Source organism: Aulonocara stuartgranti, assembly GCF_965226115.1.
Source record: "Aulonocara stuartgranti genome assembly, chromosome: 18".
Lineage (NCBI taxonomy): Eukaryota > Metazoa > Chordata > Actinopteri > Cichliformes > Cichlidae > Aulonocara > Aulonocara stuartgranti.
In genome coordinates this window covers 940,117-953,865 of record NC_138954.1, presented here as the reverse complement: position 1 = coordinate 953,865, position 13,749 = coordinate 940,117, and the positions used below count along the sequence as shown (strand labels likewise).

Genomic DNA, 13,749 nt, shown 5'->3' with positions numbered 1-13,749 from the left:
TGTAAAGTTCTGTACATAAAATAAGTTAAAAACAATAGAATAACAGAAAACAGCAAAAGTAAATAAATAAAACACATAATACATAAAAATTAAAACAGCCCTATACTAAAAAAAAACAAGACAAAACTGCGTAGAAACAACTAAAATAAAACAAAAAAATAAAAACCAACATCTCACGTGGTGTCAAAGGCCAGGGTAAAGAGGTGGGTTTTCTGGAGTGACTTAAAAACAGGTAGGGAAGTGGCCTGTCTAATCTCTAAAGGGAGTCGTTCCACAGTTTGGGAGCTGATACAACAAAAGCACGATCTCCTCTAAGTTTACACCCAGTCCTGGGTACATTCAGGAGGAGCTGATCAGCTTACCTGAGAGAGCCGGTAGGTGTATAAGGCTGTAGCAGCTCAGAGAGATAAGATGGGGCTAGGCCATGCAGAGCTTTAAAAGCAAATAGAGGAAGTTTAAAATGAATCCTAAAAGAAATGGGCAGCCAGTGAAGTGAAGCTAAAATAGGGGAAATGTACTCAAACTTTTGAGCGCCCGTTAAAATAGTAAATGGCCTGCATTTACTATCTATAAAGCACTTTACACTACATTCAGTCATCCACCCATTCACACACACATTCACACACTGGTGATGGCAGCTACATTGTAGCCACAGCCACCCTGGGGCGCACTGACAGAGGCGAGGCTGCCGGACACTGGCGCCACCGGGCCCTCTGACCACCACCAGTAGGCAACGGGTGAAGTGTCTTGCATAAGGACCAATGACTGAGACTGTCCAAGCTGGCAACCTTCCGATTACAAGGCGAACTCCCAACTCTTGAGCCACGATCGCCCACTCGGGCGATACAGACTGAAATATATATTACAAGATTAAAGAGATTAAACAAGAATATTTCAAATACACAGTAAAGATGAAAAAACAATATTTTCAGTTGTTCACACAGGATTAACCTGATTGACCTGTTCCTGGACCGTTTCTTTAACAACTGTAATAGATTACAGGAAGTCTATGGCAGTGTTGCTGAATCTGCCCGAGCAAGATCAGACGTGGATGGGCTGCTGCAACTGAGACCTGCGGTTGGTCTTTCCTGGTCGGCGAGTGGAGAATCACACAGGGTGGTCTGCAAAGATATTTAGTTTATATATTTTATATGATACAGCACATGTGTAAGAATGACCGATGTTGTGCCAAAAACTGATTTCTGGTTTTTGCCCTAAACTGATTGCTCATATTTAACCTGCTATAAATAACTTGTTGGTCTATAATACGTGAAACATGTCAAATGTTTCCCTCATTAATGACATCACGTCACTTTGAGCCACCAGGAACATTCCTGTAACAGGTAGAAGCTGCAATCAGTTTTTGGCAGTGACTTTTATATATCCTTTATTTATCCAGTTCACAAACAATCTTGTTGACATTACAAATTTATTTTTTAAGTGTAATCTGGCCAAGCGGACAGCAGACAGCGCAACAAATGTATCAACTGTACCTACATTATAACCAGTTATAAAGATACTTGAACAACAGGTAGTTATTGTATATATAAAACCCCTCTGTAAACCATGTTCACCAACACTTATTTACCGACATACATGAAGATATTAAACACGGAAACATTGGAAATCAGTTTTGGCAGGCAAACACTTTTTTGGCACAACGCCGGCTTTTAAGACCAGCGATTCAGGGTCATTTGGTTGAGCCCTAATTTTATGCTTTAGCAAAAAGGAAAGTTTGAAGTCTAATCTTAAAAGTAGAGATAGTGTCTGTCTCCTGAAACCAAACTGGAAGCTGCTTCTCTGTCGGTACTCTTGGTGCAGCATTTTGGATCAACTGCAGGCTTTTCAGGGAGTTTTTAGGACAACCTGAAAATAATGAATTACAGCAGTCCCACCTAAATGCATGAACTACTTTTTCAGCATCATTCTGAGACATGATGATTCTAACATTAGAGAAACTGTAATAGACCTCAGAATAAAGAAACTATGCAGTCTCTCTGCTGTAGTCCTTCTCCTCAGCATCAGGCTGGTTGTGCTTTAAATCCTGCAGACAGAAATCATCTCATTGGTTGAGTTCAACACCAGTGGGTGGAGCCAAAAACATTATCAAGCCTGGAATTTAAATCTGTGTCAATGTATGTAGCACTCTTGAAAGAACAGAAATGCTTTTAATATGAAAATGTCACATTTGAACGTTCCTGCAGTTGGTTTGTGGTTGATGTGGATTTGCTGCTCATGTGAATCCTCCCACAGTGTTTCATTAGCAGCTGTAACCACAGTGACTCTGATAAAACAGGAATTAGCAGAATCCATCTGATATGAAGCTGTGCTTTGAATACCACTTCCCTCCTCTTTGAAGAGTAGTCAGATATCTGTGTTCAGGTTTTTGTACAGCCTCTTCTACACTTTGTATCACTGTGTTTCTAGAGCACAGTAGTAGAGAGCTGTGTCTGCCAGGGTTAGGGCTGCTATGGTCAGATTAGTTGATGAAGAAGATGTTTCTGATTCATATCGATTATCAGGAATATATTCATAACCACTGAAGTCTTTGGCTCCTTTCCAAAGTATAAACTGAGGAGCCTGAAGGTCAGAATCATGTCTGTACCAGTGAAGGTAAATATTATCTTCATCTGTCTCATAGCTACATGTGAGTTTGACAGATTCTCCTTCTGTTTCAGTGACTTCAGGTTGTTGAGGAGTGATTGAGTCTCCAGCTGTTAGTCCTGGAAAAAGAAAGAAGAAAAGTAGTGAAATGCAGTCTGTATATCTGCTTAATGCAGCAGCTTCAACTAAACTTTAATCCCTGTTCTTAAACTCACCTATAATGTGAGATAGAAGCAAAAAGAGGTGCAGCAACATGTCTTTGGAGTTATTAAAGCCAGACAGACAGCACATGAACAATGTTCTTCCACTGCAGCACAATGACCAACAAATAATGTCATTGGATGAGCTCAGGTTCAGTGGGCGGGGCCAGTTTAATAGCTCAGCCAATCAAACAGTTTTGTGCTTCCACAGCAGCTCTGTCTCTGTCTCTGATCTTTACTGCTTCATTTCTCTGTTGTCTTTGTCATCAGTCCAATGACACAAGAATCAGAGGTTTAACAGTGTGTGGCTCCCTCTAGTGGATGTTGTGGAGTATTCTGTTGTCTTTGCTCCAAAGGTTTTTGTACAGAGTTTTGCTGTTTCCTGTCACTGTGGGCTGCAGAGCACAGTAGTACACAGCAGAGTCAGACAGCTGAAGCTTCTGGATCTTCAGAGGAACTGATCTGATGCTGGAATCCAGTGTGGATGAAAATCTGTCTCCAGCCTCGTTTTCCCCCTCACCAACTTTAAAGCGACTCAGGATGAATTTGGGGCTGTTGTTTCCATCCTGTTTGTACCAGTAGAGATAATGATTTGATGAGCTGGTGTTATACTGACAGCCAAGTGTTACTGTGCCTCCTGCAGCAGCAGTCTCTTCTCCTTTTGCTTGCAGCACGTTGTCTTTTTGTGCTCTGCATTCTGTAAAACACCAACAAACAGTATCAGTGTGCTGTTAAAGAATCACGTCAATGTTGATATCAAAGAAACAGAGTTGTGTTCATACCGAGGCACATAGCAGCCAGCAGCACTGAGATGAACAGAGGCGTCATATCTGCAGTGTAGAGTAACTGTGAGCTACAGCAAGTATAAAGAAGCTGTGATCTCTCTGTTTAGTCTTCATCAACACTAAGTTGGTGGATTAGAAGGAGGAGCCTGATCACAGTGACAGGACTCATTCACAGCCCTGTGTTATTCCCCCTGCTGACAGCTTCACACTCAGCACGTCTTTCTGCTGCTCTGCTTTGCTTGGAGATCTTGCAGCAGGAAGTCTATAAAGTGAAATCTATCCGTTGGTAGTTTGATCTACCTCTCCTTCAATGCACATGTTGAAGAGTCCCTGGATAAGACTGATGTTCACAGCTGTTCTTTCTGTCAGCTCCAACCTGTCTGATTGTTCTCCTCTGAGCTCTCTCATCACCAAACTAATGCTCACCGGTTTTAGTTTCACACAATGCAACAATGCTTATGGCAAAAGGATAATTTGTTTTTGATGGATCTGTTTTCTCTTCGCACTGTAGCCTTGCTGCTTAGAATCTGTTCATTTACTGCAACGGTGAGTTTAAAAATGTACACATAGGAACTAAAGGCAACACGTGTGCTCTGCCGGAAGCTCACCACGTGACACCAGGCGGAAGAAAACAAAGGAAAGGCGCTAATACCGTTAGCTTTCCACGTGTATGTGCCTGAGCACAGGGACTGTTGTGTTGTTGTGTGAGCTGAGTGTGTGAGCTGCGGCAGCAACGATGCCTTCAGTTCAGTATCTGAGAGAGTTCATCAACGAGCGACTAACTGCTGCTGCTGAACAAATATTCTTGGAGTTTGAAAAAACGATCGTCCAGTACGAGGAAGAGATCGACCGTCAGCGCAGACTGCTGGATATCACCTGGAAACCCCAAATCAAGCTGCACAGGACAGGTGAGTGTCCCTCTGAGGGAGGATCCTGATCACAGCTCTGCGGGACGTTTCTGATTGTGAGGACTTTTTGGAGATGTGAGCTAACAAAGAGCAAACAGAGGACAGGACTGCGCTGCGCTGCATTCAAACAGCAGGCGCTGAAATCAGCCTGGATTTCTCTCTTGATTATTTAGTGAAACAAAGTTAGGATCAGGAGATTTGTGAGTCTGGTTCAGAGGGGGGCCCATGTGCCGAAAAGCCCCCGGAAGAGTCAGGGTTGGACTCGGTCCAGGGCCGTTTCCTCCCCGCTCAGTCCCTCTCTTCCTGTTTGAAATCAGGCCGGATTTAAGCATTTTATTCAACCTGATTTATATAGCACCAACTCAAAATAGCCGCCTCAAGCCACTTTATATTGTAAAGTATGGGTCCTGTAGTAATACAAGGAAACCCCAGCAATCATATGACGCAATTTGAGCAAGCGCTTTGGTGACAGTGGGACGGAAAACCAACCTTTTAACAGGAAGAGACCTCCAGCAGAACCAGGCTCAGGGAGGGGCGGCCATGTGGGAGTGAGGGGAGGAAAACAGGACAAAGACAGCTGTGGAAGAGAGCCAGAGATTAATAATTAGTAGTTGTTGTAATAATAATCATAATGATGATAATAACGACCAATGATTGAGAAAGCTAGAGATGATGATGATGATGAAGTAAAACAGTGTTTAATTGGAAAGTGTTGGAAACATAATATGAGCTGCAATAATAAAATGTGTTTGGTGATTTATCTGCAGGCTGTTTCTCTTTTAACATCTTTAGAATTTTCTTCAGTTTACTATTTCGTCCCCATTTTTCTATTCAGCACCACAAAACTGTCAGGTGGTTCAGGCCATAAAATAAATAACGTCCCTTTGATTGTCTGCAGTGCAGATCACATTATTTTCTGTTTGATTGTTTTTTGGAAATTGTAATAATTGTGTTCTAACGGTAAATATTTCTGTTTTTATTCTTCAATGTAGTATGTAAACACAGAAAAATACAAATATAAATGCATAAAGTATTGTAGAGAGTACAAAAAAACGATTATTTTGTGATTTTAATTAATATTTTATTTGATTACACCACCTGACAATTATTAGCTCACACTATGAGAGTTGCTTGTTTGTGTGTGTGTGTGTGTGTGTGTGTGTGTGTGTGTGTGTGTGTGTGTGTGTGTCCTCCCCCTTTGGGCTTGATGAGGCGTTTCCAGGGTTGGCAGGGAAACTGGACTCACCTAACTGCATTGTGTAACTCTGGTGAAGGAGGTTGTTTTTCGGGAGTTGGGTTTTGCCCTTTAGTTCCAGTCAAAGGAACTTTTATTTCTTCAACATACCAAGACATTTCAGATAATTTCATGCTGGTACCATGGAAGGTCTTCACTGTGAGTGAAGACACAACCATCGCCAAAGTAAACCACGGGAGGACCTAAAGGAAACTGGTAGCAACAAACTTGATCTGATGCTTAAATCTCCATTAATCAGCAAAATATGGACATTTTAAAGAATCTAACAAAGGCAAAGTGGCTAAAGCTAAAGCTAGCCAGAGCTCGCAGCCGGCAGCCTCGGTATGTCCTGTTATTTTAACTGACATTATACACATGCTGTAAAATAATGGAAGTACCTGTAGTTTGTTTGTATTTCTATAAATAAATTCAAATTTTATTTGTCACATACACAGTACGATATGCAGTGAAATGCTTAGACATCTGCTTGTGACCTAAATTAAAAGACTGAATAGGATAGGAAATAAATCTGAAAATTAAAATGAAGGGTAAATTTAACTAGGAAAGAATAAAATAAAATAGAACAATAAGAGCAGCAGTACAAGTAATGAAAGAAATGTAATGTCCAGCGTTGTGCAATCCACATATTTAAGTGTCTTGTGTAGTGCAAATATAATAATAATAATGGATAGGATTTATATAGCGCTTTTCAAGGCACCCAAAGCGCTTTACAATACCACTATTCATTCACTCTCGCATTCACACACTGGTGGAGGCAGCTGCAGGTGTAGCCACAGCTGCCCTGGGGCAGACTGACTGAAGCGAGGCTGCCATATCGCGCCATCGGCCCCTCTGGCCAACACCAATAGGCGGTAGGTGAAGTGTCTTGCCCAAGGACACAACGACCAGGACAGAAAGAGCTGGGGAGCAAACTGGCGACCTTCCGGTTATAGATACGCTTCCCAACCCCCTGAGCCACGGTCGCCCCTAAATATGCTTAAAAGTGATTTATTTAAGTGACCTGTGACTAAGTGAGTGATCTGATTAGATGACCAGGCAGTGTAGTTGTGCAGTGGCCACTAGTGTAAACAAATGTCCAGAATGTCCAGTGTGTGTGTAAGAACTGTATGTGTGGGTCAGTACTGTGTGGTGGTGTGACCGAGAGACCGTATCGCCTGCGGGAAGAAGCTCCTCCTCAGTCTCTCTGTGTTGGTCTTCAGGGAGCGGAATCACTTTCTTGACCCTCGGCACAGAGGGTCAAGAGACCCTCGGCACAGGGTCTCTTGTGCCGAGAGAACAGAGAGAACAGTCTGTTGTTGGGATGGCTGAGGTCCTTCACCATCTTCCTGGCCTTGGTCCAGCACCGCCTGCTGTAGATTGAGTGCAGGTCAGGGAGCTCGGAGCGGATGGTGCGCTCAGCTGACCGCACAACCCTCTGTAGAGCTCGTCTGTCCTGCATGGTGCTGTTCCCGAACCAGGTTGAGATGTTTCCCGTCAGGATGCTCTCTATGGTGCAGGAGTAAAAGTTCCTGAGCACCTTGGAGGGCAGTTGGAAGTCTCTCAAGCGTCTGAGGTGGTAGAGACGCTGTCGGGCCTTTTTCACCATGGTGTTGATGTGATGTGACAGGACCATGACAGGTGAGTTAAGCGCTTCCTCTGAACTCATTCCCTCTAGCTGCCAGTTTTTCAACTCCCTGCGGGAAAGTGGTCGTGGCGGAGGTTTTATGCAACTGTTTTTAAAAAACTTTTAAATGACGACAGCTCACCGCTCATTTATGGCAGCTTTGAACAACAATTATTTCTGTTGGATCTGCATTCGCCTGTGCTGTGTGCACTTGCTTATCTTACACCGAAGTTTAACGACGATTTTATTCAAGACTTTGTATTTTTATCGGGGATCTTACCAAGATTTGACAGCGTTTTAATCCTTGGGAATTTTAATATTCATGTTTGCTGCTACCAAAAACCTCTGGTTAGAGACTTCCTGAATCTTATTGACTCTGTTAATCTTGTCCAGTCAGTCAATCGTCCCACCCATGAGCGTAGATCTAGTTTATCTTGTGGTCTGCAGCTGTGTGACAATCAAATTTGCAAGTCCAATTTCTGGGCATTCCTCGCTGCACTGTACAGCATACACCACATTGTTAAGTCTGTGTTTAGGAGTTTTGTCTTTTGGGTGAACCAGTTTTTGACAATACACCCCATTGTCTTAACAATGTGGTGTATGCTGTACAGTGCAGCAAGGAATGCCCAGACCTCTACATTGGAGAGACCAAACAGCCACTTCACAAGCGCATGGCACAACATAGAAGAGCCACCTCCACAGGACAAGACTCAGCAGTCCATCTGCATCTAAAGGTCAAAGGTAGGGCTGGGCGATATGACCCAAAACTCATATCTCGATATTTTTTAGCTGGATGGCGATATAAGATATATATCTCGATATTTATTTTTTAAGCCATAAGTTAAGAACAAAAAGAGAGTTCTTAGTGACACTGTGTCCCAGATGTCACACGGGCACTTTTCTTTACATACAGCGTAGATGTACATGAAGAAATTACTCAAAAATTAATTATCAGCATTTAATAAATAATCATGGTCCACAAATAAAAGAAAACAATGTTGTTTTTGTGCATAACAAAAAGCTCACAATTGTGCAGTCAAAATGTAAACTAATAGACGCTGAGCATAATAACAAAGAGACAGATTTCACAGCTGCACCACGTCTCTGAACAGGTGCCATTTGTGGTCCTTATACACACAGTACGTATCACTCCGCGAGGCTCCTCCCCGGTAGCCGTAATCCTCCGACAATCCATCAAGCGGTGCAGCTCGTAGCTTAGCAAAGTCATATTAAAACATTTTTTGACAGATTGCTGAGCGCTGTGTACCACATAAAATCGGTTCGCGGTCAGTAAGCACAACCAGAATTCATACATAAGGCGCACTGTCGATTTTTGAGAAAATGAAAGGATTTTAGGCCGTGCAGCCCCTCCTGGCTGCATGTCGTTAGCGCGGTTAGCTCGCTAACACGTTGACGCCGTCCAGCCCCACGCACGGTAACTCGCTAACGGAGATTTTCCGCTTTCATCTTGTTATTGCCTGCAGGTGAAGCTATGGGGGAGGGGGAGTTGTGTTCAGTGAAGGAGAGGCGAGGCCGAGTAACGTTGCGTAAAGACGAAAGTGGACGAAAGAGAGGCAAACTTGCGGCTCCGCAAGTATAATTATAATGTAACATAGACTATATCGATATAAACGATATTGTCACATCTTATATCTCGTATGAAAATATATCGATATTTTTAAAAACTCGATATATCGCCCAGCCCTAGTCAAAGGTCACTCTTTCGAAGATGCCAACGTTCACATTTTGGACAGAGAGGACAGATGGTTTGAAAGAGGAGTGAAAGAAGCATCTATGTCCACTGTGAGCGACCATCTTTGAACAGAGGGCGGGGCTTACGACACCAACTCTCTGCCATCTATAATCCAGTTTTGAGATCCCTCCCCAGACTCCTTAACGCCCACTCACATCCTGGGCCATCTGACCTCAGGAAATCGCATGATAAGGTGGGGCCAGGTTTCACAATGAACTCACCCGAAACCCTGGCTGATTGGGACCCACACCCAGTTTCACACCTTGGCTCAGGCGATTAGAGGATCATCAGGGGTCCTTTTGTCCCTCTGTGGGGGGTTACTCCCACTGGGTTTAAATCTGGGACTCTCCACCATTTGACCTTAGAACTGAAGAAGCTTCTCGGATGAGAGGTGAAACGTCTTCAAGCAACTTAAAGAAGTCCAGACGCTTTTCTTTGCAAGCTCCTTTGACTACGATGACCTGAATGACTGAGAACCTTCACAGAGATTTCTCCTTGTATATGTTATCAGTGATAGTTTTTAGAAAGAAAATTGAAATCAGCAAAAGTCTGTATTAACAGGTCACAAACATCAGAATCTGTCCTCCTTTTACTTTATAATCCAACTGTGACTGTTTGCTGTAATCATTTGTTCAGGATGATCGTCTCCTGGAGGAACAAAATGCATTTGTATAGCGCTTTACAGTCAGTTATTTCCAAATCACAGCCTCTTAATACTCTGCAAGCTTCCCGCCCCTCCCTCTGTCTCTCAACTCTGTACACGCAACATCTGAGTGCCTGTGTGTCAGTTCTTGGTTTGATTTAGCAGCTCACTACAGTAAATGTATTACCTAACCTCACTTGACCCTTATTGGTCTTATTGGTCTTATTGGTCTAATGGTGAGCTTAACTCTACAGTAGGATGTGTATTCTCTGTTGCAGCCTTCATTTGTGGTCTTTCTCCTTGTAGCTGAATTTTCTTTAACTGTGAGGATTGTGCGAACAGCATCCATTTCTCCAGTGGTTTCAAAAGCAGACGTGAGTGATTGTCAGCACTGACGAGAGGTGGCAACTTTCTGAGGAACATGTTCTCACTGTAGAGCCTTATTTTGACGGTATATTTGCTCAGATATGTTTTTCTGTTGTCACATTACTTTTCTTTTTTCTTTTTTTGTCTCCTTCAGTTCCTCCAGACGTCCCACAGCAGCCTGTCTGTGAGGAGGAGGAGGAGGTTCTCCCTGAGCAGCAGCTCTGGAACCAGGAGAGGAGCTCCAGTGTGGAGCAGGAGGAACCAGAACCTCCACAGATTAAAGAGGAACAGGAGGAACTGTGCAGCAGTCAGCAGGGAGAGCAGCTGGGACTGGAGGAGGAGACGGATACCTTCATGGTGACTGCTGCTGAGGAAAGAGACCACAGTGAACCAGGAGGAGACGGGGAGCAGCTCCCCTCTCCCAGCTCTGCTGGAGCTGAGAGTCAGGATCAGGAAGGAGGCAAGAATTCAAGATCAAGTAGAAAAAGAAATAAAAATCACAAAAATAAAGAAAGCCCCACTGCATCAGGGAGTCGGTGTAACTCTGCTAAATGTAAAAAGTCTCTAAAATGTGATGTTTGTGGAAAAACCTTTGAGTTTAATTATCAAATTAAAATCCATTACAGGATGCACACAGGTGAGAGGCCGTTTGCTTGTAAGATGTGTGGGAAAATGTTCAGATGTAATAATTCTTTGTCAAAGCACATAAGAACCCACACAGGTGGTAAGCCATTTTCTTGTACAATATGTGGGAAGATGTTCAAACGTAGCTCTCACTTAACAGAGCACATAATGACTCACACAGGTGAAAAGTGTTGTTCTTGTCCAACATGTGGGAAAATGTTTGCATATAATAGGGATCTACTAAAACACTCAAGAAGTCACACAGGTGAGAAACCATATCATTGTAAAACATGTGGGAAAGTGTTTGGATATAGTAGTTCTTTATTCAAGCACATGAGAGTTCATGCAGGTTTGAAACCATCTCATAAAACATGGAAAAATATTCAGAAGTAGCTTTAATCCTCCAGAGTCCCGCCCCCTTTCCTTTAGTGTTCCCAGTCAGAATTGACCGGTCTGTTTTCACAGCTCTTAAATTAGCATAAGGCAATTGTATGTAAAACACAATATTTATGAGTGCTTTAAGTTGTAAATCTGTCAGATTTGACCCCAACATGACAGGAACACAAAAACACACATGCTGTAAAACATGAAAACTCACAGAGAGAAGTGTTTCCTCAACCAAGATTATTGGCTTAGTGAGCTGCTTTGAGCTGAAACCACATGTTTGTGTCTCTAAAGTCTTTACCTGGCCAGTTTTTACCTGGCTAAATCACCATGGTAACTTACACTGAACATATAAATAAACTGGTCGAAAGCGGGTAATGTTCGGAGGTTCAGTTTAAAAGTGGCCAGAATGTGACCCCCGTATGTGTAATTTAATAATGCAGCAAATGTAAAGTATGTTGTTGTACTTGATTCTAATCTGCTGCTAAGTCTCTTTTACACAGATTGAATTGTAGCTATTACAAAAACACAAAAACAATAAAATGAATTTCACTTTGCTACAGACTGAAGCAAATCTTTTGTCAGGCTTTGGGACTGTAAGCTTTAATGTTTCATGGGTCCAGTTCAGAGCTCTAATGAGAGCTGAGCGCACACTCAAAGAGAAAATAATTATCACATTAAAATGTTTATTTTACTGCTCAATGCACTAGTTTTTTGCTGCGTTAACCTTTTATCATATCTTTACGTCGTGTTCTGTTTAACTTACATTTCTATGTTCTTTATAGATTTTTAAAATCACTTTATCGTCATCTGTTCATGTCTGATGGAGTAGGTTATACTCACACTTTGGAAGAAGTGAGCAGGCTCAGAGTCGGAAGCAGAAAGCCCGGCTTAAATAAAAAGTTCACGTCGACTGTCGTAAAACTGTTTTCTCTGCCTGATTTTACTTTTTGTTAGGTCAGTTTACACAAAGGGAGCCTGGCTGTGTTGATCTTCATTCATCGTCTGCCCCTGAGGTCAGAAGTCGGAGTCTTTCTAGAGAAAACGGTGTCTGGAAGGCGAGGCTGAAAAAACATGTACAACGTTATAAAGGTTCAGAGTCAAACAACCTTTGGCTGGTCTTCCAGTTTGTTACACTGTGAGATCAGTCTGACCTCTCCAGCTGTATATTGAATTTACAAATGTGCACACTGAAACAAATATGACTTATAAAGTCAGAACTTCTGGCCTGTCGCTGAGATTTCATAAGGACTAAAAAGGCAAAGGCAGGAGCTGCAGGGGTTGGGGTTTCTGACTTTGTTACCGGAACAGGTCTGATGGGCTGCAGACTTTGTCTTCCTGCCTATTCTACTTGCAGAATCGGAGCCATTTCCAACCCTTCAGCGTGTTTCTCTCTTCTCGAGGCCACATTAGACTCCTGTAACTTTCTCATTTTCACTTTTATGACAGGAATGTTTTTAAATGTGCTGCTGGAGTCCACTCAGCTGGATTTCCATTTGCATCCTGAGCCAAACATAAAATCAGATCATCTTTTTTCATTGTTACTGTTAAGAAATAAATATATATTCTTAATGCTCATTTGCTGATTAGATTGTTTTATGAGAGGCCCAGACTTGACTAGGTCACAGGCTGACAGGAAACTGCATGTTTTTGCAGTATATGAGGAGCAGACCGAGTGAATCTAAGTTCAGATGAAGGGTGACAGGTTGCCCTGGCAACAGACCTCAGAAAAGGGAAGTTATTGCAAGCTGCACAGGAAGTAAGACACAAAGGAACTAAGTAGGAGTTGTTTGTGTTGAAACTGTGTGTGACGTCTGAAGTACTAAAATAACATGCATATGAGACTCATCTTGAGCTTCTAATGTTAGAGATTCTGCAGCTGGCTTTGGGCTGTGCAGGGCTCTCTCTTCCAGAAGATGATTGGATAAAGAATTATAAATGTTTTGACCACTCTGAGTCGGGTCTTCTCTGTTCTATCATGGGGATCAAAGAATCGGGTTTAATATTACTGAGAAACTTTATGATTCCTAAGATGGAGCAATGTGATTTTATTGTCCAGCTCTGTAGGGTTTAAATGTTTTAGGTCAGCCACAGTGGAAGCTTTGTTACTAATGGCGGTGCGCTGTAGATTGAAAAGCATTAAAATCAAGGATGAGTCACTGATTCCTGTTTCCTTTTGAACATTTGTTCATGAATTTCTTGGTTATTGTCTTTCTCGCTACTCCCAAGTTAGTGAAACAGTCTGAATGGTTCCTCGACTCATTGTGTGTTACAACTCTCAGCACAGCACACAGTCCATGCTGTTAATGAGCATCATTTTATTTACAATATGTACAACACATACAATTCATTGCAGTGGATTTGTTTGTCTGCTTCCACTTAATCTTTGCAGAGTCTCAGCTCTCTCCCTAACTGCTAGCAGACTATTGCAAAAACAGTGAAGGCATGATGAGGCAGTTAATGATAGCTGCCTCCCCTGGCACTGCCTCTGAACCTGCTGCACCACCCCTCCTCTGCAGCCAAGGGGCAAGACCACACCCAGCCAGCCTTAAAATGAAATAATTAATATACACATTATTTTGTGTTGTTTTAGGTTGGTCAGCCTACAGTTGGTTTGTGGTTGA

General features: G+C 42.5%; 1 protein-coding gene across 2 annotated transcripts; it reads left to right on the top strand.

Moving 5' to 3' along the window:
• The first annotated feature begins 4,246 nt into the window (after positions 1–4,246).
• On the top strand, positions 4,247–11,689 carry LOC309693956 (uncharacterized protein). 2 transcript variants are annotated; one of them, XM_082513642.1, is made up of 2 exons: positions 4,247–4,497; positions 10,272–11,689. In XM_082513642.1, exons 1-2 carry the CDS (start codon positions 4,326–4,328, stop codon positions 11,132–11,134), a joined length of 1,035 nt encoding a protein of 344 aa, XP_082369768.1. In that variant the 5' UTR covers positions 4,247–4,325; the 3' UTR covers positions 11,135–11,689. The 2 variants fall into 2 exon arrangements, with proteins under 2 accessions (XP_082369768.1, XP_082369769.1); XM_082513643.1 differs by lacking the exon at positions 4,247–4,497 and adding an exon at positions 6,868–8,096.
• The last annotated feature ends 2,060 nt before the right edge of the window (positions 11,690–13,749 follow it).